Raw genomic sequence first — 27,348 nt, 5'->3', positions numbered from 1 at the left:
AGAGAGGAGAGCACGAAGGAGAGCGAGGCGACTTCGCGAGGGTGAACCCACCGAACCGGTTATACTCGAGAGCAAATACATAATGCCTGGATGATTTTGCTACGACGAGGGAGAGGAGAGCCCGGTGGCGTGATTGAAATTCGGTAACTCGCTTTGACGCAATTACCGTCGTCCGTTCTTCTCCGACAAGCGTCGCGACGGCCAAGACGCCTCGAGACCAGGCACGAGGCTGCCAGATGTCGCAGAAATAAACTTTTTCTAAATCGAAATCTCTGCAGTCGTCTGCGATGCAATTTCATGTTTGAATTTGTCCTTTTATCGGCTACTGAACAGAATTTCTGGGCATTTCTGAGCCACTTCCTCCAGCTACATGCGAATAGGAATACGGTGCGAGTGGAATCGCGGCAGAGATCAGCTCGGGGATCGCATGAAAACAATTCAGGATACCTGGCGAGCGGCCTGGACAGCGGGGGGGTGGGGGGAGGGTGGTTGATGTCGGTCAAGTTTCTCGAAAAAATTTCAGGGAATTCGTTACGAAACGAAGCCCCCGAGGTGCGCACGCCATAAGAAGCCCCTTCTTCTCGATATCCTTGGTGAACCATCGGTCGTATACCGGACTTATTCATCGTCGATCGTTCCCATCGCGTTCACGATTACATTGGATCGTCCGCGCATAAATGCTCGGGTCCTAGTCATATCCGGCTGAGCGTCCGCGGTGCTTCGGGACGTATTACGTGACCGATCGCTTCGTTAACGTTTGCTACGACGCTTCTTTCCTCTTCTACAAAAATCTTCCTCGGTACTCGATCGATCCCTGAGGTTGTCACGTAAGGACGATTAGCGGGGAATGGGCCATTTACTTTTGCAGAAGAGTGACATGTCCCTCGAATTAACCACCTCGAGAATAGGATACATCCTGTGGATACCTGTTGGTAGCTGGAAGACGGGGATGTGCGCGATTTTTAACCTAACATAACGTAACAGTATCGGAGAATAACTAGGCCCGAAGAGCGACCGGTTGTAAGCAACAAGCTGAAATCAGACGTGGTAAACATAATTAGCGTACGATCGAAGGACCCTCTCGGTCCTCGATCCTCCAGTTTTCCCGCCGCGGGGGATCCAGCACGCGGGCGCATAGAAACCGGAGCAACGACTGCCGCGGTTCGTTGAGAAAGAGATCTCCATTCGAGTTGTTCTTTGAGGCGGCGCCGCAAAAGGGAATGTTTGCGGCGTCTCATTCCTCCCCCTCCGCACGCGTGGAATGGAAAAAGAGAAAAGCGAAACGGATCGAGTCGCGAGGGCAAAGAACCGACAGAAGTACCGGAAGGGTGGATGCGTTTCAATCGCAGACCGCAAGCGGTGGCGTACGGTGGTCGCGCTTTCTTTTCTTTTCCTCCGTTTCAGTTTCTGAAGTGGCTCTTCTCTCCGCCGCAGAACTCGCTCGACGACCAGCCGACCCGTGTTTATACAATGTAATGGCTTGTGCCAGCATTGTGGGGCCCCGGGAGCTTCACGGTGCGTCGCCTCGTCGACTCGCTTCGCGATTCCCTTTCGGCATTCGTTTGGCACTTTATCACGCCCCTAGATTGCCGCATTAAACATCCAGCAAAGGGAATATCAACCCTTCGCCGTGCGCTCGTGCCGTCGTCGCCTCCCAGCCACCAAAATTACGAGCGCAGACGGCAGTGCGACAAGTTTCGGGGCGATCGCGCGTCCAACTCTGTCGCGAGGTGCACGGTATGTTGCTCGTGCGTGCCAGATTTTCTAATTCCTGACAATTTCCTAAGTGCTGCTAGTGGAAGCAGAAGGCCTCGAAGTAGATAGCATTGGAGCACAGCGAGTACCAACTTAACCATCCACTTCGAAGCACCAAATTTCTTCCTTTCGAGACCTCACAAGTGTGAGGCCCGAATGGCCGCAATATCTGCCCCTCCTATCCAGGCCTACCCTAACCCACCCAGCGAAATTCCGCGCCTCCACCATCGTGCGACCGTTTCTTCCGCGTGTCTTGTTTCTCCGTAGCTAGAATCAAAACTCGATACCTCGAGACCTTTCCCTGTTCCTTCGTTACTCCACTCCGGCTCTCTGCCTCTCTCTGACGCTCCGGTTCGCCGTGGCTTCTCTTTGGCTGCAGTCTTTGTCGATCGATGACGCGTTTAGTAATTCAAGAGGGCAAAAGGGAAAAGGGACCAAGTAGGATACTCTATGGAATTATGGCAGGTGGAAGACGGCCGACCTCCCTGAGCGGCGATCGCAGTCTCCAATCTACCAGCAGATATACGGTGTCGCGTTACACGCGTGGCTAACGCTATCCACCGAGACGAGCCGCTCGCGCGTACGTGCTCGCAGTCGCAACGGAACGGACGCGTTTCAGCGGCGTATAGGATTGCCACACGGGCGCATTGTTTTTTTTAAAGAGGACATTTTCCGTGGAAGAACGTGTAGACACCTTCGAGGAAGCACGGAGAGTCTCGATTGTTTCTTAGTCGAGATTCTTACCCCTTTGGGTTGAGACGTCTCTGAGAGTGGAACGAGGGGAACCTTTTACATACGTTGGTCTCCATGGTATCTTACTCTGGCACGGGACAGGTAAATTCCCATCGAGGCGGCGTCGTACACGCGTCTGACGCACGATGACGCTTTCGAGCGCTCCAAAGCAATCTTTAGCGATCTCATTCCGAGAAGAGAACAAAATGCCAAACGAAACAGGCTTCTACGGCTCGGCAAAGAGAGATCGAGGGATTTCGTGCGCGAAGCGACGATTCTCCGGCTCTCGTAGGTCCATTAAATATTGCAAGATCCCGGTAACCTCGTCGTCCTCGCTTTGCCTCGCTCTGCCTCGTTCCCATCCCTCCCCCTCACCGGGAGCGTTTTGTCGAAAAGAAGAATAACGTTCTTTGCATACTCGGATTAAAAGGCAAACAGTCCTTTGCCTCTACAGGGGCGGAGGGGGTTAGGAGCACCGAGAATATCCGTACTCGTTGAAAGGAAATTTATGGGAATTAATATCGGTTCCCTCGAGAGAGGGACGGGGGTGGGGCCAGAGAGGTAACTCGATTCTAGATGTCTCGGGGACTCGCGGAATGCGACTCGCCGACATGTACGGGAGGGAACTTTAAGAATTTAATTCGTGCATGGGGCGTTCTCCCTCTCAAGGCCCAAGGAACTTTGAAAATACCGCGTCTTTACAACCCCCTCCGCCATAGCGTCCTTTCGTTTTCTTGTTCCATGAAAAAACTGGCCAAGTTTGGAACGTATTTAATTCTCAGACTCTTGAAGAAATGGCGAGGAAAGGGATGAGACTTTGAAAGTTTTGTAACTCTTGATTGTTAGGGGTGATGGAACCATTCGCAAGATGATCGAACTAGTGGACCTTCTACCATCTCTTCGGTTAAGAAAAAGCCATATTCGGTATCGGGGCAAGGCGAAAACGGCCCGTGCGACGACAAAAAATCCCCATTAAGCCGGCGCATGTCTCCCAGGGGATGAACACCGCGAGGGCGAAGCGTTAAACGCGGAAACGCGATAAGCTAAAACAGTTCCCAGCCGATGCGCACCGCGGGATCCCGTCACCCTCTTGGCTGTTTTGGTTATTCCAGGGAAAAATGAAACGTCATCGAGCAACCGTTCGACGCGGATCGCTGCAGGAGAGGGGAGAGGCGAAAAAACAGCGGGGATCATCCCCAGCGGGAAACCCCACGGGCTGCTAGATGAAAGGAACCGAACAGTGCTCAGCTTTTAGTCGAACAAACATCCGTCTGGAAATTGCAACACAGTGGAATCTCGATAGTCGCGAGAAAGGGGATTGAAAAATTATAGTAACAATATATAGGATGAGGCTTTCAAATAGAAAAATCTGAATATTTCCCTTGTTTATGGTTCTGTGAAAGTAATTTAAGAGAATCTTTAAAATAATACAGTCAACTGTAGCAAAAGAAAAACGTGTTAAATCTGGCCCAAGTTTTGTAGGAAAAAGAAACGACGCGTAATCGAGCGCAGGGTGAAAGATTAAAGGACCGAGTTTCTTTAGAGCAAAGCTGAGAATTTGAGAAAAGAGCAAGGGTGGCGCGTACGAAACTGTTCGGATCGATGGTCTACGCGTGAAAAAGGTCAAAATAGTTCCACCCCGATAGGGACCATCGAAGGCTCGATTCGCACACAGGTGGAGCCCCGGCTGTTCGACTGGTCCCGTTCGACCGGGCCATTTAAAAAAATAACCCAGTATTAGAAGGGTCTCGTTTTATTTCATCGGCGCGGACCGCGATTACCGCGATAACCATCCACCGAGCGTTTTTCGGACTGGGCACCGTCGCCACCACCGCCTTTGCCATCGGCATCGCTGCCATTATATTTAACGCGATTCGTTCGATTCGCCTAGCCCCCCGTGCTCCCCTACCCCTCCCCGTCCCGCTTATTTTCTGCCCAGCAAGCCCAATATTCATCGATGCCCTGGAATATCCTCGCCGATTCCCAATCAAAATTATTTACTTATTTATACGATGCCCAGAATTCTATTCCTTCTCAGAAGTAAGCATGGAGATTTGTGGAGGTCTTCTTTGAATACATAAACAAACAAATAAATAAATAGGAAGAATTTCTAACTCGAATTTCGCGAACTTGTTCGAGCGTAAAAAATGTCTGTCTGTCTACTTCTTCTCCTCAAGTTCTCTGTCTGTTGGTCGAAGGAGATTTCGAGACACGCGTCGACGTCGATGGAACACATAATCCTGATATCTGTCGGTTTTCGGGCAATAAAACACGCGTCCCATAGACACGAAGCCCCTGAAAACTGCCGCTGCCGGCCGCCGATAAAGAAATGGCCGCAGATATGGATCCCCTCCGACGAGTCCCATTCTGCGCCGGCAGAAATGGCCGAAATTCCTATCTAGATAAAAATTTCTAGCGACGAATAAAAGATACAAAAACCCATCATCCGTTACCGTGTCAAAATCTTTCCCCCATCGTCGAAAACAAAAAAAAAAAATGTAACGTCACCGATACTCCAATACGAGGGGATGAAAAATCAAGGAAAATCGAAAAAGTTTCCTTCGACAAGCTGAAACAATTATTCCAAGGTATTAGATACTTAAACTAGGTGAATTTTTTCCAAGTACTTGAAAGTTGATTTAAGTGTACATTATGTAAGATTCTCGACTCTTTATGGAAGTAAAGAAAAGAAAGTTGTAAAAAGGCTGAGTTTTCTCTAAAGGTTAACCAAGAGAAAGTAAATGGCTGGTCCATAATTTCGTTTCTTACAATGAAAAATTCGAATATACGCGCAACAATAAACGAACATAGCACGTAAATGATATTTCATTTGAATGCATAAATTCATTCAGTTCCTTCACCTTCCACTCATGCTCATCAACCTCGCCGCTCCTATTCCTTTGGAGTACCGTTTCCAGTAGTGGCGTGAAAAGTAATTAATTAAAAGTAACGCGAAACACAAAAGAGCACGTTTCCTACAAAGAACGAAGCAGCTTATGGACCGTCCCAGTACCAGCTACTGGTTGAATACAAATTAGAATTTTAATTGCACGTGTAACTGTTCAATTAAAGCAACGCCGTGAATAAATTGAACCGCCTCGCTGTTTTCTCGACGTCCGTTACTCGAACGAAACTTGGACCATCGCTGTGCGCGGGAGACGTTTCGACGGTTCTTTTTTTTCCTCTGGCCCGCGTAATTGCCAGTCCTTGTACGTAACGAGCACCGAGGTCAATCGGCTCCCGTTAACCGAGCAGCGTGCGCGCGAAACGCGTTATCGTGCCGCAAAGCCTATCATCCCGCTCCATCGACGATCATACTTATCGATAATATAATAGAAATCGAGGAAAATTAATATATACTCGGACTGGCGGATTCCTACCTTTGAAACAATTATCCGAGTACAGACGCGTTACTGACGCAACGACCTCCTTGGATCATGGATCGACTCGTCCTTGCCACCCACTTTACTACGAATCTTCCAATGGTGGTTGCACCTTTTTTATATAATAGACATACAACCGTTTCATTTGTCTATCTTTCCAAATAAAATTCTGTCCTTTCGCTCGGCACACGCGTCGACAGGGCGAAGATCCGCTTAGCAGAAGTCGTGCAAAAACGCTCGGCTATTACGTTTCCGCGCGCTGGACCGAGAGTAACCAGATCAGGCGGTTTCGAATGACCCACGCTCCAACGGAGAATAAACATTTTCGTATTGCTCGGACGCGAGAGTAACTCAAGCGTTGGTCGCAGATTTCGGCGACCCTTCCACGCTCGCCACGGACCACACCTGGACCTTCTCCGGGAAACTGCCCTCGAGTTTCTCCGTCTTGGGTCGATAGATCGTGTTCGCTGCGATTTTCGGCAAGGCCTAATCAAGAAAATCATTCGTGATTACCATTGGGTAATTGGAAGTGTGAGTGAAAAAATGAATCCTGCTATAGAGTCTAACTTAAGTTACCAAACGTAACTTTAACAAAGGTAGGCTTAATTTGATTCGAATAATTAACGATAAATGACAAACACTACCCTTGCCTCCCATTCTTCGTAAATGTGGTTCTTCCAGCGAATTTCTCGCGAAAAGTCGTAAAAGATTAGCACGACTCGGTAGAAAGACATTTACGGCGCTAATATTTTCGTTAGCAGCCGCCATCCCGAGTTCTTTCTCTCGTCGGTCTCATCGCGAGTGTGCCAGGTCCGCGATAAACAGAAACGCAGCGGCCACGTCGAGACGCTCTCAACGATAACGTACACAGCGGATGTTAATAGGATAAATTAGTTTGTCCTATGGAAACAAGCGGCGAGATGAAACAGACGCGCGCACGATCGTCGATCTCTGCACCCTCGAGTTTCGCAAAGAACGACAGGCAAACGAAAAGAGGATCTTTTTCCTTGGTGTAGCTTGTGCCGGATACGGGCTATCCCGATATCGGATAAAAGAATAATACGTAGAAGCGAAAAGCTTTCGACTTTACGACGTTCCGCGTGGGCGAGGGGTGGCCTGGCGATTTTAGGTTTAGAGGGTGGCTGGACCCTCCCGAGGATGTTTCCACTCGCAAACTGGATTCCGATGACCGATCTCCATTTCCATATGGGTCACAGAGGGTGGCGAAAAGTTGTCACCGCGAAATTGATATTTGAACGAGAGACGACCCTTTGGCTTGGGAAGTTTGAACTATTCTTGGTGTCTTTTCTAACTTGAATCGATATTGGAATTATTACTTGTGGTTCGTGTTAGTGTAATGGACGCAAGGAATAAAATAGTACTTTGAGCTACTACTCTGGGTTTAAATTTGATTTTGAATGCGATGTGATTCGATTAGATTTCGAATCTTGAGTCTCGTGATTGCTACTTTATTAAATTTAAACCTGTTCGAGTTCCTAACGCCTTCGAATCCTAGTTCTCCAAATGTCAGTCCCCGAAACAAGGAAATCACGTGTTCGACTCGAAGGGAATGACCCTGGTGGATAAGGGTTCGCGCGCACTTAATGCGTAATTACGATTCATGAAGGAGGATGAACCGCGACGATTCGGACCAGCGCCAGCGCGCCGTAATCTTGCCCCGAATACGTCCTCGAGGAGAGGAGAGGAGAGAACAGCCGTTAGCCGATGTTTAAAGGGGTTCTTACGCACCTACTCGAGACGCAGGAGCAGAGCTGGATCCTTCCGACGGACAGCATCTGTGCTCTACGGCTCTCGATATCCATACAAAGCCGTCTGTTGAATAACATTACGCTCGACCCGCGCGCACGCTCGCAACGGACGATTATGGTCGGTTACGAACGTCGATAGTAGTTAGACCGTGCATCCTGTGCGAATGCTAATTTCGGACGGGCTCAAGCACGTCTGTCCTTGGTGGTAATCGGTGAAACCGCGAACCGATGTATTTCTGTTGCGTGGCCCCCCTCTTTTTTCGCGACGAACTCCTCCAAGTCTCTTTTATCGATTTTATCGATCAGCAATGCCACCTTACAATTATTTCTGCGACTACTTCTTTCTGGTCGCCATTCGTTGGTAGACTCTCTAAAGTAGTAGACGTGGGATGAAACTTGTCGAATTATGAGAAATAGATTGAATAATTGCAAGGCTTGCTTGGCTCGGAATAATAACTCGTTCATGGTCCCCCAAGCATAAAGTAAATATATTGGTACGTTTTCAACCTGTTTCTTTCGTTGACTTTGTACATGATTCTTCGGAAATAATTGTCTTATCTCTGGAACTTATAAACCTCACGCTTGATGGACCATAAACGATCGCATTCGTTAATTCCTCATGAACTTATATTCTCAGAGTAAACACTCCAGTTTCTCTCATCTACAAATAATGTTTTTCTAAACCGTTTCCTTTTCTTTTTCAATTTACTCGACAAAGAAACAATGAATCATTGAGTTTGCCTAATTTTTGATTACACTACGATGACATTCCGGCACAGGAATATGGAGGTCGTTGTGGGTCGAAGGTATTATTAATTTTTCCTAAGCAGATCCCGGTCATCTATGGTATCGGCCGCGGGCTAGGAACGAGCGAGTGCTGCAGGTGCCGGGAATGGTCAATATAACCTCAAAATGTAAATCATATTGGTATTCCCGGAGGGTCTGTTCTCTCTCTCTCTCTATCTCTCTGCCATGAGCGTGTATTAAACACGGGCCCGGGTAAGACGACCTGCCCGTATATTAGTTTCTGCGGGTTTCCCTATTGGATTTGGCCGTCGCGTTTCCCCTGATTGTTTACGCGGCTGCCCGCTAATTCTCCGATACAGACGACTTCCAAACCATCTAGACTGGGACCAGAAATAGCCACGACTCTCATCCGAATACTACTTTCCCGCAAAAGATAGAAGATAAGAATAAACATTTGAGTAGCCACGGAAAACTCTTTGCAGATTGTTAAATTACACGATTTTTTTTTAAATTTGACATTTTTAGTAACCAAACAAAATTGTAGGCAATTACACTGGCCGCAAGAATAGAACGTCTTCAAGTGCCTGGGCAGTACAGGTGGCCTTAGGAGTACAAAGGATTAATTGATGAATCGACAAAAAAGGGAGTCTACTTGGAACTTGTAAGAGTTTGCTACTTTAGAGCACCTGGAAGAAGACTTTTTACTCGCAAGTCATATCTACGCCATCCAGTAAAATTCTCGCAGACTCCTTTCAAGCGGAATTTCGCCAATCTTCGACTGCTGGAAGGAAATCTTCGCATCCGTTCCGTTCGAGCGAGATCTCGTCGATTTCGACCGCGACATCGCCGAGATCGATATCGCGTCACGGGATCGAAGCGTATCGCATCCCCTCTCGTCCTCGACCCTCCTCTCCCGAGCGTTAAACGTAGGCGGACGGCGCGGCGCGGCGCGGCGCGGCGTCGAGAGTCCGCGGAACCTTCGACGTGGGGAGTCCCCGCGGACAGCGGCCACAGGAGGATTTCTGAGCGAACGCACAGCGGTAGCTGATGTATTTTGACGTGTCGGACGAGAGAGACCGTCTCTCCTCCTCCTTATCGCTCTCTTTTTCTCCTTCGAGTGCATTATCTAATGGGGCATTCTCTCCCCTCCAGTTAGGTGCCCTCCTTAGCCACCTCCACTTCTTTTCTCGCCATTTCTCGCATCTCCCTTGCATTCGCCGCTTATTTGTGCACTTTCCTTTTTCGTGGGCGTCATCTTCGTCAATTCGAATACTACATGTAGAACCTGAGGAATGTTTAGCTCACCATCTCGCAGCTCCTTACACTGTGCTTTAGTGTTTCTACGGGATTTTTGTCTTCCCAAGTACCCAATAGATGACTTAACCATCCATCTATCTATTTATTTATCTCCCGTTTCACCCGTGGAAGACTCACCAATTCAACTCCGTCCGCAAAGTCCGCCCATTCGGAACGCCGACTAAGGGTATCGGTGTTCCACTCTCGGTTCTAATTTCGCAACCACGACCGCGGATTTCTTTTCCCTGGATCGACTACGTCGTCGATCTAATAGGCTGCAGTAGTGTTTCTCAGGCTTTCCCGATCGCCACTACCTTGGACAATGCTCTATAATTCTGTGGGCTTCTCCCGCAACATCCCCCTCTGGTTCTAGATCTTATTTTACACTATCAGAGTGGTGTCCCAAGGCGTTAAATTAACGAGTATTCTCTCAAATTTCTCTTCAATTCAGATTTGAAATTCACCTCCATCGTGAGGTGAATTCAAATGCGCCTTTGAATTCTAGACAACCGAATATTTGACTATCAGGATTCTTCTAGATGGTGTCAACTTCCAGATGACGATTCACCAAGAAGTCCTCGCGAGCATCGCTTTGAACGACGCTGAGTTAAAGCGAGCGTCGTTCGCGCGCATTGCGGTTCCATTGTCTCTACTCGCCATACCCGAGGCTTATCGATCTGGCGTCCGATCGGAGGTGTCCTTCCTTTCCAAGATTGTCGTCTCCCTGCCCCGTGGAACGGAAATGCCCGCAGGAAGACTGGAAAGAGCGAATGGTTGCGGTACGGATCGCTGACTGGACTCTGTCCCGAGCAGTTACACGGCTGTTACGTTCGAGGCGAGGCGGAACAAACTCGCGACGAGCATCGGGAAGGAGACAGTTCGGCTTCGCGACCGAAGAACAATTGTCCAGGTGGTTCGGGTGTCGGTCGAGCGTCGAGAGCGTCTTCCACGATCGAGACGAGTGTTTCTTCGTGGACGACGAAGGAAGGAAAGGTCGTTGTGTGTTATAGTCGAGGGTAGACCATCAGGAAAGTTGGGAAGGAAGGTTCGGAATCGTAGGTGGAAATCGGGGTCTCGGGAGGCCCTGGTTCTCGGGGCAATTCTTTGCCTGCTCGCGTGTATCCTTAGTATGCAACGTATGCAGTCGGTTGTTACCGAAGGAGTGGTTTGCCGAGCGGCCAATGGCGAGTGCTCGAGCTAATTCTAGGGTGCCGCAGCCGCGCCATCTTTGCATCATAATGCTGCGTCCCCCTTCTCCCTCGTACCCCACCGCCCGCTCCTACCAACGGAGAGAACTCTGTCGTCCCCCTTCCTACCTTGTCCCACCCCACCTCGCGTTGCATCGCGTTCCTCCTCGCCCTCTCCTCTTTTCCCTGACTCTCCCCTCCCCCACCACCACCACCTACCTCCGCACCCTCTCGCACCTTCTCCTCACCCTCCCTGCGCTGCACACCTATTCGGCTAAGAGACTGCACCTGGACGACGACTGGAAGGTCGGAGAACGTCTTCAAACCGCGGTTCTCCAAACTCGACGCGACCAAGTTGTGCAATCGCAGGGGAGGAGGGGTACCGCTGTCCCAGAAAGGGAAAGGGGGTTGTCTGCGACTAGTCTGGCCGCGAATCGATCGATTCTGACGTTGATCGACGAAGGAAAGCCCTCGAGAATCGCGATGAGACGACTCGTGACCTCTTGACGTTCTCCAAACGTTCTAGAAGATCGATCCTATCGAAGAACGCTGTTGATCTCGATTCAACGAGGATCCTGTCGGCGAACGCGTCGACAACAAAGCCCGTGTTTCGCGCGAGATCCAGTCAAAAGGGAGCCGAGACACAATGGCCGGACGCGCCGATTCACAATGATGGAAAATAATTAATCCGAACCGAGGTGGGAGGGGGGAGGGGGGGGGGGGCTTAAACGCGCCGACCCGAGGTCCGAACGGATTCAGACTTGGGCGCCTAGACGCGTCTGACCATGGCGAACACCTTCCTGCGCGAGGACTCGCGCGTGAGATCGGCAAGGCTTCTTTGTAAGGAAGGAAACTGTAATCGGAGGTACGACGCGGGTGGTCCACTGGCTTGCTTTTATTGCAAACGAGTCTATTGTATGTCAATTTCTCAAAAAACAAGATCTCGAAACGAAACACATTAACTCTACCGTTCGACCGACCTCTTGGAATCTTCAAACCTAGTGACGACGTCTGAACACTCGTACGACCTCCCCAGTAGGAAATGAAGCAATCAACTCGCAACTATCCTCACAGCTCATCGAAAAATTCCCCTTGTTTGCAAATTGTGACCAGCCAGTGTAAGAGGAACCGGTTTATCCGAGCGATTCGTAGATCGATCGATAACTATGACCAAGCGATTGATCGACGTCGATCCTCGGTAAGCGCCGTCGACAGGCGCGCACGGTAGCCGTCGAGACGATCAGACCCCCGCCTGGACGCGTGCACGTGGTCCGAGGCCCCCTGCGCTGGCCGTGAAACCCCCCGCGGTAGAATGATACGCCAAGATAATTTCGTTGGACTTTGACCGCGCAGGGGTTCCGCCACCTGCGGGGGAACGCGAACAGCCGTCCCGCTAAGTCGTTTTGACAGGTGTCCGTCGGGGCGCTCTCGGAAGGAACGCCGCGACACCCCATACGATCATCGGCCAATGCCGACTGAGACTCTGGGTTCTAAGTCAAAGTCGTCGTTCCTGAAGGGGGCCAACCAACTAATTAATATAAAGCACGTTAATGTAATGCTATCACTTTCATTGTGATTGAGTTCACTAGAGTTTTATAGAATTATTGACAAGGCGATAAGAGGGACGATAGAAGAGTCCGAAAATAACTCTAAAACAATATCCTTAGACTAATCGTTCCCCTGATGTTTGTGTTTGCAGTGATATACCAGAAGCGATTGAAGAAGGAGCGGAGAGCAAGGAAGCGTCTGCAGGAGCAGCTGGATCTGGAGATCAAGAGGCGCGCGCAGCTGGAGGAGGCGTTGAAGGCGACGGGGGCTTCCTCGGAGCAAGTCAGAGCGATCACCGGTAAGACACGAGCGCGTGCTCGCTGGAAGGATTATCGGTGGGAAACGGATCCGCGTTTCGGTGTTACGCTCGCCGTTTACCAGCCAGATCTTTGCACCGAGAGCCTCCGGGCTAGCGGTGATCTCCGAATAAATTAATTAATTCGCCGAGGCAGAGCAAACAGCCTGACACCCGCCGGAATACGATTCCTTACTTATCCCCCGCCGCCGGGGGAGATCCTTCCAGCCGCCCCCTCCCCCCTCGCTCTCGTGAAATCATCGTCTCGACCCCCTCCGTTCTTGCGTAAAGGTCCATTTTCACATTACAGGAAGATGAGTGATTAATAACGAAACGAATTGAAAGTTTCATCATTTTTTAGAAATATTTCCCTAGTTTGTACAAATGTCCAGTCATAATAATACTAGCCACTCTAGTCACTCGAGATAATACTAGCAAACGAATTCTATAAGGCCCATCGCTCCTTCGATATTAACGTACATTCATTTGTTTCTACATAATAAGCTTTCAACAAAAATACATGCTAGTCGATGTGAGTCTTGGCGTTTAATTTTCTCACAGCGAAAGTGAAGCTCTCTCTATCCATGTATATGGAAAGAATGCGATATCAGAAAATTGTATGTTTATCGATCGTGTCGCGATTTCGGGGCAACTCGCGAGATTAAAGATCGCGACCCCGTGTTACGTGAAAACGGACCTTAACGTCTAAACGCCGCGATCTTCAGCCGAAGAGAGGCACCACCCCTCTTCCTGTCACTAGCAAAACTCGAGCGGCAGCTTGAAACCCTTTAAGTGAAATCTCTTATTCCGATATACAGAGCACCGGGACCGTGGTTCCCAGCGCTCGAGTCGTTCCCGTTGATTAACCCTGTCAGAAGCAGGGAATGTAGCGATACTAATTTCAAATGAAACGGAGCACGCGAATCCGCTCTCCTCGGAGGGGTTCGTTACCTGACGCTGGGAACCGCGAGCGTTGGCTGGAAGCGATCGAGAAATCCTTGATTAACGTTTGCCTCGTCGATCAATAATATCTTTGCATGCGGAAATTCTATACAAGGTGGATAAATAACCTCGATTTCTTGATTTGGCGTAGAAAACGTAACGGTGGAGGCGCGCACGAGTTCAGAACCACCGGAGTCTAGTCCGGTGCACTCGCAGTCGCAGCAGCAACCCTCGCAGCAGCAGTCGTCCCAGCAACCCCTTCAGCAACAGCAGCAGGCACAACAGTACAGAGAGGCACAGGTGCCGCGCCCTTCCCAGCAACCCTCCACGCCCGAAAAGCCCGCATGGGGATACGGCCTGGACCTGATTGGCAGCCAAGCCTCCGCCTTCTGGCAGAACTACCAAGGTCAGAGCTCAACTTTCTCTAAAATATTAGGTTGGTCAAAAAGTTCCTTCGGATTTTAATGCACAAATAAAAGAAATATATCTGCTCTATAATATATTGTCTATTTTGTCACAACTGTGACCATACATCGAACGAATTGTTTGACCAACCTAATGCTTAAGGGGGGTCGTAAGGTCTACCTGAGTGGTATCACTGGGAAAAAGGGTTACTGGAAAGGATTGAATCGAAGGATGGAATCATGGCTCGGAACGAATGCTCATTGTTTAGAAGCTTGTACACTCAGTTTTTTAGAACTGTGAAGTTCGTTGTTAGTTCGTTAGAACTAACGAAAATTCATAGAAATAATCCAAATACCAGTATTTTCAATAACATTTTCACTTAAGTCGATACCGTCTTCCTAGCGCGACCAGTACAAAGGGCAGCGAGTATACGTCGCGTTAAGACACAGGGTGAGACAAAGGTGAACAACCGTGATGACGGGGGTGGAAAGTTTCCTTTCCTCGAGGAGAGCGAAGCGGGAAATAAGCCGCGAGGGTAACAATGGGTACGTATCGGGCGAAATTTAAGAAAACCGTACAGGCCCGCGGGCACCCTTCTTCCAGGGTTCGTTGGCGGGGATGGGGGTAGTCAGGGCCGCGGTGAAAAGGAGGGCGAGGACCCGTGGCAAGCCGCTAATTCGGATAATCGCGTTCCCGTATTAGGATCCACTCAATTTTTCTGATCTTCCGGCCGAGTGGCTTCGATCCTCGATTACCCAAACAAAAAAGAGGCAGAGCACGGGGGTGGGTGGCGAGGGCGTAGAGAAAGAAGAGAGGAGGGCAAAGAGGTGAGCGTCGCGTCGGTATCACGCAAAGTAAATTATTCGAAAGATCTCGGGAGGGAAAGAGAGAGAGAGAGAGAGAGAGAGCAATCACGCCAGGGGCAATAACAACCCCGTGTACCAGGAGGGAGGGAGGGCAGTCGGTTCTGACGAGGAAACACGAGGTATTTGAATAGGGTCCCGCAGCCACCCGGGCATCATGATGCGGAATCCATTTGCAATAAACAACGGAGATTTAGATGGGGGCGGCGGGGGCATCGGGGGTGGCGCTGCAGGAGCGAGCGAGACGGAGGGGCGTAGGTCGACGGAACGTCGTCGTCTGAGGTGGGTACTTACGCCACCAAGGGGACTTCGGGGCCGTCGTGTCTTCGAGTCATGCATTCTATACGAACAGCGCTTCTCATTCTCCTTGGATGGCGACCAACTCGCAGCAAATTCTCGAGAATCAACATCACTTGGGCTATCGCACTTGAAAAAATGATTATTTTTATGCATTCGTGTCTTTTTATTCGCGATTCGTTACTCGAACGACATTTTGCCCATCTCCGATATCACCTCGATTCGAGAAACGCGCGCCTCGATTGTCGTGCGTAAGCGTCGGTTGCTTGGATATCGTAATTAAAGGAAGGGAACCCGAATTTGACTCGAGCCGTTAAATTGCTTAAAATGATCCTCTGGAAAACGGAAGATTGCTGGTTCGAGTAGTAGTGCTCTGCGGTGTCACGTGCGTTCCAGGACGCCGGCGTCGCCTCGTTTTCACCCTGTTTTCCAACGAGGAGGAAAAGGAGGTCTCGTTGACATTTGAGGAAAAGCTTTAGTCTCAAAAAGGTCGTACACACGCAGGTATCTAACTATAGGTAGAATTTCGACTCCATTTCTGCAATTACAAACCCATCCACTAATTATCTTTTCCTTCGCAATGTTCTTTCAATCCATCCCCACGATGCTCGTCAAAAACAACATCCCTGTCTAACGCGCTACCTTAACCTGGATCGCCTTTATCGAAATCTTGAAAATGAGTTCTAAATGACTCCAAGGTGGATCGAGCATGAGCGTCACTGTGCGTAATGCAGAGTTTATGCACATCTCTGGCAAGTAAGGAAGGAGCCGTAATTTCCCCGGCGGCCACCGTGGCTCTCGGTGGCGTTACCTGTCCTCCTCCCCTCCGTTTCCCTTAAACCTTCTCTCACCCCCATCCGTCGCGAACAGTTCTCTTGCTCTCACTTTGTCTCCGTCCTCGCGCTTTCTCCCTGCCCCCCCCCCCTGCCGCAGCCCGTTTTCTCTGGTATATACGCGCTCGTACCTACGCGGTCGCGCACACAACGATTCCTCCGCGTCCATCATACGGCATCCACCGACGAGTACGACGGAGCACTCCGTCACGCTTTAATATTCAGACTATATGCAATAATTTCGCAGCAACCATAACGCCCCCTTGGCCCTCCCCCGGCTGCTTTCTCGCGACAGAGCGGTACGAGCGGCCTCCGTCTTCTCGTTCCTTTCCGTTTTACTCTGTCTCCCCGCTGCCCCCAGTATCTTTAAGCAGGGATCTTGTGGCTATAATAGGGGCTGTTTGTACTTTTAATATTTTTTTTTTAAATTTTAGATTCGAGATTGAATTTATCGATAGTCAAGTTTATCGATACTTTGTATGAATTCAAATTTCTGGAGGAATGTCAGGTCTGTATTTTTACGGTGCTTCGTTATGCAGAGAATCTATTTGAAAGATACATGGTGCAATCAGAATGTCGGCTAAACGCTCCGATTAGAACAGACCCGTCCTCTCCCCCCTCTACCTACGGTTAGTCCCGGAATGTGCGTCCGCGAGTTTGCACGGCGAATCTATTATACTCGAGAAACTCCCAACCATAAAACCGGAACGAACCATCGGGGAGCAGTAGGTACAATGTATGGGCGACCGGTTGTGCGTTGCAAATTCGTCGACGTATCGCAGCGAGATATCTCGGCGCCAGCCGAGCGGAGGGAAAACTATTCCGCGGGGGGAGAAAAAAAGCAGAGCACGAGATACACGGCCTGGTTCGCAGAGAAACCGTCGCGGTTAAATGGAAACGGTTACGAAACGGTTCATACGTGGAAATTCTTGTTGCGAACGGTAGTGGATACAAGGGCAGCAATTTAGCACCAAAATCTTGAAGTACATACACCTAACAATTTCGGTATATGTACTCATCGAGAGCCATAAGACGACTTTAAATAAGTCGAATGCATGGTGCAATTAATTGAATCCTACTGGAACGTTTTCGAGACCAGCGACTCCTTCGACCTTTCTTTCCGCGATTCCGTTTGCCGGTGAAAATGCCAGGCGGAATTATCTCCGTCGTTCCTGGAGCGTGTAATACGTAAAAGGCGGCTGGTGCGCGGTGCTTTGTCGCGATACAACGACCGACGCTCGACTTGCGATTTCTATATCGCCCGAAGCGTCGTCGAGTGGAGGGAGTCGAATCGGGGGATGAATCGCGAGCAGATTAAATTCGTTTCTGGCGCGTCGTCGCGTGTTTCTCGATTTGGAAGTGGAGCAGAAGGAGGTTGCGCACGCATTCCTCTTCGTCCTCGCGTCTCCGGTTTTTGTTCCGCTCGTATCGCGCCGGTTTTTGTGTCTCCGCGCTCTCCTCCGTGCACCTCCTTGATTCATACAATTTCACGGTCGGCTTGGCGCTCGAGCGCCTACGTCCCCTGGTTCCCCTGCCCCGCCCCCCCCCCTCCCCTCCCCCGACTCTTCAACGCCCTCGCTCACTCGCCGTCGCCGTGTTCTGTTTTACATAAAGATCAGAGCATTAAAAACGCGGCGCTACACGAAATCAACCCCCTGGCCGCCAGGCCTCGTTCTCCTTCTTTCCAAGACCCTTCGAGACACCTCCAAGCCCCCCAGACGCTCTCTTTTTCTCCTCGCCATCGCTAACTCTCCGCTCAAGAGAGCGAGAGCGTTGGAGCAATTACCGCCGCTCGGGATACGATGCCCGGAATCGGTTTCTTCGATGCCCGCGCGAGAAGATTCTCCGACCTGGACGTTTGTTTTTCACCGCAGCCCGGGGTCAAGGAGGCCTTCCTCGGAAATTGATCGTTGCGGCGTGTTTCGCGACTAAAGCGTTACTTTGAACGCTACAACCACGTATTTCAGGCGAAACAGAATATTTACATTTGAAAAGATTTGGAAATTGGAAGCTGAAGGAATTTATTGAATTGTACTCCTTTAGAAGAGGGCCCCGGAGTTATTGTTAGCCTCGAACAACTACATAGATAAGGAAAGTATTTACTCCTTCATCGTCTACACTCATTCTACCCAATCCTACACGAGTGGTTACTTGCAACGAGTTGATTAGAAACGGGGAATCGTGTCGGAGGAATTTCGTGTCGTCCATCTTGCAAGAAATGGGCCCGATCGACGCGCAGGAATGACGTTGGGAACGTCCAGGGCACAATGCGATGATTTTTCGAGAAGTAGCGCGTTTCGTTTTATTTTCGCCGTTTCTTTTCTTCGTCTCCTCTCGGGAGGCGAGTTGGCCTTCTCGCGACGCATTGTGCGCCAGTTAATTACGTGCGGATAAACGCAGAGTCATACCGGATACAGTTCGAGGCCCTTCTTTTCAGAGGGCTGTCGGGGCCCCGTCGAAGTCAACGGGCGAAAAAGAAACAACAAGGGACCCCGGGTACGTGGGCACAATGCCAACCGTTTAGGGCCGAGAACATGAGGGGGCGCAGCCCTCTCGATCGGGCACCGGCTGAAATTGTTTTCATTGTTCGCGCGATTTGTCAGGGTGTGTAATACGGTAGCAAAACTATTAGTCGCTGGATCTTCGGGGCACGTACGCGCCCCGTACCTGGCTCCAGCCTCGGATAAAAATTTTGCAGGCCTCTCGAAGAGATCCAACGATATTTTCAAAAGGAAAGAAAAAACGTTTCGTGTCAGAAACACTTCAATATTTCTTGGCGTTGCAGGAGTTTTATATTTATCGCGTTGCGTGGTGTTGCTCGACGTGTAACGCAGCAGATTATCGTGTTAATAGTGGCAGGTACAGATCGTAAACCTCTTTAAGAGGTTAACACAAGGGCATATTAAATCGAACAAAATTATATGACTTCAAATTTGTACTTAATTATAATTAAGATCGTATCATATCGCAAATAATTTTAATTAGACTCATGTATGCTTTCTTTTGGCCTAATTCAAAATGTACTTCCGAGGTCTTCCAGCTAGCCCCACGGGGACCCATGCCTCGATTCATCCTCCATGCCCTCGTGGGCCTCTCGACTCGAGGCTCGGCCTGCGGCATATCTTGAGCAGTTAAATTGTCATTTGGATATCAAAGGGACGGAACACCCCGCGCGCGGATAAGGGCGCCAGAGGTAATTTGGCTCAGTGAAACGCAAACACGCCGCCCAACCCCCGTGGAATATAACGGTCCTGACGAGAACGCACGAATTCACACCCACGCACCGCGAAACAGCCCTCCGAGCTATTGTTGCTCAAAGCATAATGGAATCTCGGCCCCGACGTCTCCTAGTCCCGCAGCTCGCGTCGAGGAACGGGGAACGGGGAACGATTCTTCTCTCGGCCGTGTGCCAGTTAACTGGGATTTAATGGCCTCGCAATTGGATTTTACCATTGCTCGTTGCCCAAGGAGGCGCCATTTCACGCTCACCGATTATACATTCGCGCCTCCGCCTCCGACCCCCTCCCAATCCTCGCGAGCGCTCTTCTTGCCGCGATTAATCCTTTCGATCGACAGATACCTTGCCCCGGGCCATTCCACCGACTATTCGGGGACCCGATTCGATCCCCTGCACTCTCGATTCACGCTGGATTGCGTGGTCCAGACGTTTCATCTCGAGAGGATATTTTACATTCGACTCCACCATTGTCAAAGTCCCTCACTCGAGTATCGGACACTTAGAACAACACTCTCGGTTTATAGCAGGTGCAACAAGTTCTGCGTCTCAAATAAGTGATCTAGTTTGATCCCACGAGGTATTCGGACTGGTTGTGGAGATTCTATAGAAAGATTCCTTGTACAATCGCAAGGGTTCCTACCGTGAAGAGGACACCATTTACGGGCTTTTTCTCACCTTCGAGACTCGGTGGCAACGGTCGTGGACCCGTTCGAAGGGACGTCCTTTCGTGAGCTTAACGAAGTAGACCGAAACGAGGAGCTCGTCCGCGGTTAATTCGGCGCGATATCATTAAAGGGACATTTTCCAGTTTTCACCCTAATCCTTGCGGAATTCAGTGAGCAAACCTGCGGCCCTTTCACGCCTGCCTACGTCCGTTATCCCTGTCTGCGTCCCTTCTCTCTTCCCCCTTTCTCGCAGTTCGCGGTGGATGGTTTTCCACTAATTACCGCTCCGTTTCATCCTTCGCGCATTTGGGTTCACGCCTCGGCGAAATCGACGCCAAGACCGCCACGAGATCGTTCTTCCTCTTCCTCTTCGGGGACGATCGACATCTTCTATAAACCAATGTTTCTGTTTCTTTGTTGTCGCAGAATCGCTGGTGCAGGAACTCGAGCTGGAGAGAAAATCGCGGCAGCACCAGGCAGCCGAGAGGGACCAAGTGAAGTCTCCTCTTCAAGGTGCGTCCAACTGAACGACCAGGCTATTCTCGGTAAATTCGTCCGACGATGCACGATGGCGACGGTGACCTATTCTACCGCGACGCCTGCCCGATGCAAAAATTACTGGCGCCAGGTGGACACCAAATTGATGGCGTCCAACATCGGTGGCATCAGTTTGAGCACTGTCTTGGAATTGATTTATTTAAAATTGGTAGAACAAGTATCGCGATATTTTGCGACTGATCGTCTTCTTGTAAACACAAGACACGGTCTTTCAACTATTTCGCGTTCGGAGATCTCCCAAATGATATGTCAGTTTAGATTCTCTGCGGCGGCGGTAATGAAAATAAATCCAGCGTTGAAAAAATGGTAGCATTTCAAGATCTCCGCCAAAGCCACCGAAGACACAAGCTTAAATCGACGCGCTACGGTCTTGCAAGAAAACTGGCGCCAGTAATCGCTGCACGTGGAGCTTCCAAGTTCTGCGGAGAATTCTGCGGTATAATCGAAGGCGGGAAGGGGGAGGGATGTCGGAGATAATTCGATTTTCGATTCGCCGAGCGTCGAGAGCCCCGCTCGTTCTCCGATTCGAGCGTGGCGGAGCGACGGCGGTGGAATTTCTTGCGACTAGGAACGAACTTCGGATCTTTAATTAGAAAGTCTCCGGGGGCGGTCCCGTTGCTCCGAAAGGGGTGGTTTCTTGCAACGGTGTCGCCGGCACACGCCGTCGGATTCAAAACTTGCCACGCTCGCTAGCTTCGCGGAAACTTGTCGAAAGTTGGTCGAAGGAGCCAGGCAAAAACTGCACCCCGTATGCGGCGCGCGCGATTTCAATGTTCCGCGAGGGCCCGACGTGACGTTGCACGTAAATAATCGTTTTTCGCGGCGCGGGCCCTCCCCTGCGCTGCAGCCTTAACGAGTGGTCCCTTAATTGGCCGCGGCTTCGCAAACTCCGCTTCGTCGCTGCTGTCGTTTTCGGTTTCCTTTCTTTCGAGTCACGAAGTTGGAGCAACGACGATGCTTCCTCCAAGTATCGGCTCGTTCCACGAAATATTACAAAATTCTTAACATCGAAGATGATCAGACCAGAATAGAAAATAAGCTGAATAGAGAATGTTATGGTTGCATACTCTATTTACCATTTTCCTAATAAAAATAAATTTTCCTAGCGTCTCAAATCCTAAGAAACAAGTCACCCAAGAATATGGTCTTACAAACATACCAATATACGACGCGTTCCATTAACTATTAATAAAAATAGAGCAACTGGATCTCGTGGAACGAGGCGCTGCCGTTCCCTGTGAAAAAACAATAGAAAGAACTGGGGAAGAGGACGCGACGCGAGAGCCCCAGCCTCGAAGACGGAGTAAATCGAATCCGGTGGACTATTAAAACACGCAGTGATTTTCAATCATAAGCGACAGTTGGATAAAAAGTCGAGTGGCGGCTCGATCACAAAGGGGCCCTAAGGGCCGATGAGTCGACCGGTCTCGTATTTACGAACGCTTCGCCGATAGGGTCCAGAATCCTCCGTCTCTCTCTCTCCCTCTCTCTCTCTCTCTCCCGCGGAGAACGCGATCGTCTCCGTCTCTTTCTCGTTCATCTACGTCTCGACAGGCTCTGGATAATTAGTGAGCGGCGCCGCTTCCAACCGAACGATCATCGAATCATTCGCTCGGCGTTTCACTCTTCCTCGTCTCCGAATCACCGTTGCCGTTCGAGATCGCGTTTCCGATCAGGACGAAGATTCGCGAGCGTCGCGACGCACGGGATAGAGTTGGAATAAACTGGTCCTCCTCATTTGCAAATTGATTCGTAAGGTATGGGAGTGTTGAGCAAAGTGTAATCCAATTGGAGATTGTACCTGCTTAAATCACCTCTCGATTGATTTATAAAATTATCTCAAAACCTAAAAAGGTTGTTTCAAAGAGGTGAATCATAACGTTCTCGTACGAATTCATTCGCGAATAAAAGGTCTACATTAATCATTCCTGCTGCTATAACATATCAACAAGCATGAAAAGCTTGTAAGATATTCACCCACTGAACATCGAACTTTGACCACGTTTTTCTAACAAAGTCCCATCGTGTATCCAACCGCGAGACTCGTAAAATGCACTTGGATGGTGTTCTGTTTCAGAATCCCGAACGGGCTACTACAAGAACTCCGTTCTGTTCACGAGCGCGACCTAGAAGAGGCTTGACGAAGGCAGAAGAGGAGCAGAGAGGCCAGCGAGCAGCCAAAACGAGTGACGGCTCGACGGAGAGCGACAGAGAGGACGCGAGGAACCGGAAACGCGGCAAGTTCCGCGGAGAGTTGCGCGAACGGAGGAGAGACGAACAAAAGACTCTCCTATTCCAGGGAAGGCGAAACGAAACCGCGAAACGAGCCACAAGGGGTGTGTGCGCGACAGAACCGAACTTTCGGTAGTCCGAGTCTCGTACGACGACGCGAGCACAGTTTCAGCGCGAGTGTCAAGGACGACGTTCACAGTCGAAGAATCGAGTCCTCGTTTATCGGTCGGTCCACGAGGATCGACTTGGAGCAACCGAGAAATCGAACCGTCGATCGAGTCGGTGGTAACACATATCAACGAGGCGGGAACAGCCGTGTCGGGCGTTCCGCTTCCGCGTTCGATCCGAGATCGGTTTCCCAAAACTGGAGACGGGCAGTGATTCGATTAACAAACGATGGAAAGTTAAACCTGCGCTGATAGCAGTTCTCTAGGTTCGCTCGATCAAAACTTACTTCATTTCGCGGTGTAATCATCGCTCCATTTATTTATTATTCCAATCACGATTCGCATTTTGACTGATATTTGTGTAGCTCCTCTGTTTTAAACGTTTTTAACGAATGCTTGGAAACTTCACGCTTATTATGTACAAGCATTAAACAACGTTGCATCTATTTATTTTATTTAACGAATAAGGCTGTTTGACCTAACTCGACCATTTAATTCCACGTGTATAAAACATGAAACATGTTCTTTCATATATTCACGCCTTCTTTCACGGTGGATTTCATTCGTTACTCGAGATTTTCGTTTAGGTAGAATTTTGCCCGTCTCTGGCCAGGAGGAGACGTCCACCGCGAACACGAGGGTCGGCGAAGGTATACCGCAGGTCCGAGGGTGCATCGAGCACCCCCAGCGCGACTTTCGTCTCCAAGTTAGGCGAAACAATGGACGACATCCAGCAACCGTGTCGAGATATTTCTAAAGACTGCTTGAGAGTGCTTGAGAGTGCGTGCGCGCGTGCATGCGTTCTTAGAGGTACCTATCTTCTAATTAACGAGCGATTTCATTAGGTAATTGTGTTAAGTCTGTATGTGTACGGACGATCGGGCGCGCCGCCCCGGTTTCGAGTATTATTATCATTATGATAAACCGTAGGGTCGATAGTCCATTTGTTCTTGGTAAATAAAATCGGCGATTTTCCTTGCGCTTTGTCTCCTTAGTCTTAAAACTAAATTAGATAACGTTACTCTTGGAGACGTTTCAGTCCTCTAGGAGCATGGATACCTAGCATGGATGGAGATCTATGTTTGCAGAGGATTAGAGCGTCGCTAATCGAGCAATGTTACGAAACAAATTTGCTTTTAAGATTAAAAAGACAAAGCACAAAGAAACCTGCTACCGTTATCGTTATCGTTAATATCATTTCCCTGGGGGCGGTGTACAACGGGGCGCCTCGATCGCCGATCCACGATCGAGTCTCGCGGGCTCGTCTCTACCCGTTTGCGAGACAAGGGCGTTTCCATCAGAGGTGGGCAAAACTTTATTCGAATAACGAGCGAAAAGAAACTCTGTATAACGACTCTGTCGAACGCTTATTCGGATAAACTGTGATTTTAACCTCCCCCGATTCGATGCATCATTTTCGCCCATAAAATGACAAACTAGTTCACCTTTTGTTTATGGAATTCAAGATTATTTATTCGTACGATGTTGTCCATCTCTGATCTCCATTTCGCGAGACGCTCGGAGTCTCCGACGACTCGATCTTCTTGTATCATATAGAGCGAGAGACGCCGAGTGAATGTGCGCGCATCGCTGACCGTGAAAAAAAAAAAAAGAATAACGAGGGAGAGCTTGCCAGGTGAGCGAAGAATCTGGAGAGAATCGAATCGGGAGCGTGTAGACGTATAGGGGTAGGCAAAATTGCTTGAATCGCGATAGAGGGAGACAAAGGGGGCGAGGAAGCACGGCGACGAGAAGCGTTTGCGAGAAAATCGGAGAAACAACGGAGGATCCGTGCGTTTTAAATCGTAACACCTTATTTATATAAATAACTTAGTTACTACCGTCGATAAGTAAGGCTAAATGCATAACCGCGTGTGTCCCGGCGTTTGCGTCGCGATCGACACGGGCGAAACATTTCCGAAACGGCGCGGCGAGACGTCGTCGTTTGGCGTCGCGGTGAAAAGGAAACCGGTGATGAGGAGGCGAGGAGTACCGCGTGCAAATGTTTCGCCGAGTGGGTCGATCCCCGTATTTAAGATCCATGTACAAAGTCTCTTGCCCGTAAGGTTCTTGTGTTGTAAAGTTCACATAATCATAGTGTCTAGATCGTGCGTACCGGCTAAAATGCCCGTTAAGACGACGCTACACGTAGTGAAACGAGAATTTAACCACCGATAGCTCATCCGTATTTGCCATCGCCGCCAACCAATCGATCGGGGGTCAATCTCGCGATGGGGAATCGACGGGGCCAAGGGAGCACGCGAGATCTCGAGATCTATGTTCCTCGAGCAACCAAGTGAACGGTTTGCTCGATCTGGCGATTCTCGATCGGCGAGTCGGGTTAATTCGCGCGAAATAAAAGAAAAGAAAATAATGAAACAAAGAAACACGCTGGATCTGGGGTGGGGTTAACCGGGGTGGGTTGCGTACAGGGGAAAGTAACTCGAGGGTCGGGGCCGGGGCCGGGGGCGGGGGCGGGGGGAGGGGGGAGGGGGGGGAGGGCGGTTATGGAAAACGCAGCATCGCCGCGCTGCTGGGTAAACGATGACGACGAGCGATGACGATTTCGCGATCGGACTTATACAATCTAGTATCGAGGCAACAAAGTGTATTCATTGTAATTCAGCATTATTACCTATAAATAAATAGTTGTTATTGTAAAAGGCTCTGGTGTGTCTCGATCCCCTTCTTATACACGAACCAATGTTCTCGATAAAAACGAGTAACACAAATGAACTCTTCATATAGCTACTGATTCCTACCATAGCGCTCCACAACTACGCCCAACCAAAAACCTTTTAACCTTACTTCTGCAACTATTCGTGCTTCTTTGGATAATCCAACGAACCGCACGAGTCGTAAAATATTTAATATTTCCAGGGACCACACTCTCATATTTCCCCCTTGTTCCAGAAATATTCACCTAGAGAAGTACCACGATTTTTACGCAGGAAATGAGATTTGCGCCTATGGCGTCGTGGAAAGAAACGATTGGACGTAAGTGATTTCTCGCGTCGTGGAAAAAAGCGTAGGGCTCGGTTGGTGAAAGTTTTTGCATCAGAATTACTGGACTGGGGTCCGATAGATTCGTTGTTGGTGGATGAAGGAGCGCGGTCTCGCAACGTCCAGATTAAAGGCCGCACCGGCGTCGCTAGCCCTGCGACGATGCATTCTTATCAATTTCCAGCCGTCCTAACGACACACGGCACGCGACGCCAGCCCATTGGTCAAGCCAGGCTCCACCCTTTCGACGGGGAATATATTTTAATAATAAATAGCGACGATCCGGCTCACGGTTCAGCGGCGACGACAGGGCCGAAAGAGTCGTAGCCGCTTAATTAAATCGGCCAGCGAACGTCTTAATAGCCGGCTAGGATCTATGCGCCCGTAGATCTCGCAACACCTGGTCACGTAACGAGTTGACACAGAAGGGAACACGAGGCACGCGTCGTAATTTGTTAGTGATTTTAGTAAAATAAAATTGGAGTAGAACGAGCTCAACTTCAATTTAATGTAATTTGAAGTTTAATTCTGGTTCGAAAGGTTCGCTAAGAATGATTGTATGAAAGGTATCCTAGGAATGGCGATGTTCGTCGCTGCAGCTACTACCGACAAAGACCCGCTTCTTCCAACTTTCGAAAGTTGGAATAAAATTCATACAACAGAGGATTAACCCCGAGGATAAAAGGGAAAGTAACGTTTCGATGCAAATGAAGTACTTCGCTCCTCGCGGCGGCGACAGTGGATGGCTGACGACGACCACCCGTGGACGCCCTTTCTTTCTCCCCCTCGCGGTTTCCACCCCACGTCGTTCCTTCTCCGCTCGAATCATAAAGATAACCGAATTGCTCCACGACTCGACTTTTTATTCCAAGGACATATTGCCCGACAATCATTCGGGCATTTGCATAATTATCGAATAAAACGAGACGGAGTCCCGAGGGCGGTTCTAATGCCCCGAACGCCGCGAGTACGACTAATTTCATGCTCTCGATTTTTTCCTGGACCGCTAGGGTCGTTTTCCTTCTCACCCCAAACCTGTTCACCCAAGCCACCCTCTTTTCTCCGTTTTTTCTCGTCAAAATCGTCCTCCTCCTTGTCTCAACTCGGCTTCCGCGTCCCGACGCGCGTCGCCAGCCGTGGCGAGACCCTCGTTCGGTTCGTCGTGGCCGATTAGCTTAATTCGCCCCCCTGGAACGACGGAATTCCTTCTAATTAGAATCGCAACGAGCGCCGTCCGCGGCGCTCGCTTTACGAGCCGCCATTTCTCCCGTCGATCCACGCGTATAATTTATCAAAAGCAGGTTCCCGCTGCTCGCCGATCGGCCTACAAATCTTCCAGATTATTTCTTTAGGAAACGATCCACTCGACTCACGATCGTCCTCTTCGATCCCGGGACACGGTAAATCCATTTCCCCTTAATAAACGCCACGCG

The 27,348-nt window shown here is 49.7% G+C and overlaps 1 protein-coding gene across 5 annotated transcripts in view; it reads left to right on the top strand.

Moving 5' to 3' along the window:
- The window catches only part of LOC128889518 (dachshund homolog 2), a 176,216-nt gene extending 150,877 nt beyond the window's left edge, over positions 1–25,339 (top strand). For 2 of the 5 annotated variants that reach the window (XM_054147201.1, XM_054147203.1), the window contains exons 9-12: positions 12,569–12,715; positions 13,806–14,060; positions 20,382–20,468; positions 22,591–25,339. In XM_054147201.1, the coding sequence (XP_054003176.1) occupies positions 12,569–12,715; positions 13,806–14,060; positions 20,382–20,468; positions 22,591–22,643 (542 nt within the window). In that variant the 3' untranslated portion in view covers positions 22,644–25,339. Of the gene's footprint in view, positions 1–12,568; positions 12,716–13,805; positions 14,061–14,461; positions 14,810–20,381; positions 20,501–22,590 lie in introns of those variants that run through there. The other 3 variants (XM_054147204.1, XM_054147206.1, XM_054147202.1) reach the window with 3 other exon arrangements.
- Positions 25,340–27,348: the final 2,009 nt, after the last annotated feature.

Source organism: Hylaeus anthracinus, unplaced genomic scaffold (genome assembly GCF_026225885.1).
Source record: "Hylaeus anthracinus isolate JK02 unplaced genomic scaffold, UHH_iyHylAnth1.0_haploid 11997, whole genome shotgun sequence".
NCBI lineage: Eukaryota > Metazoa > Arthropoda > Insecta > Hymenoptera > Colletidae > Hylaeus > Hylaeus anthracinus.
The sequence above is the reverse complement of the archived record's forward strand: the minus strand, read 5'-3'. Positions and strand labels throughout refer to the sequence as shown.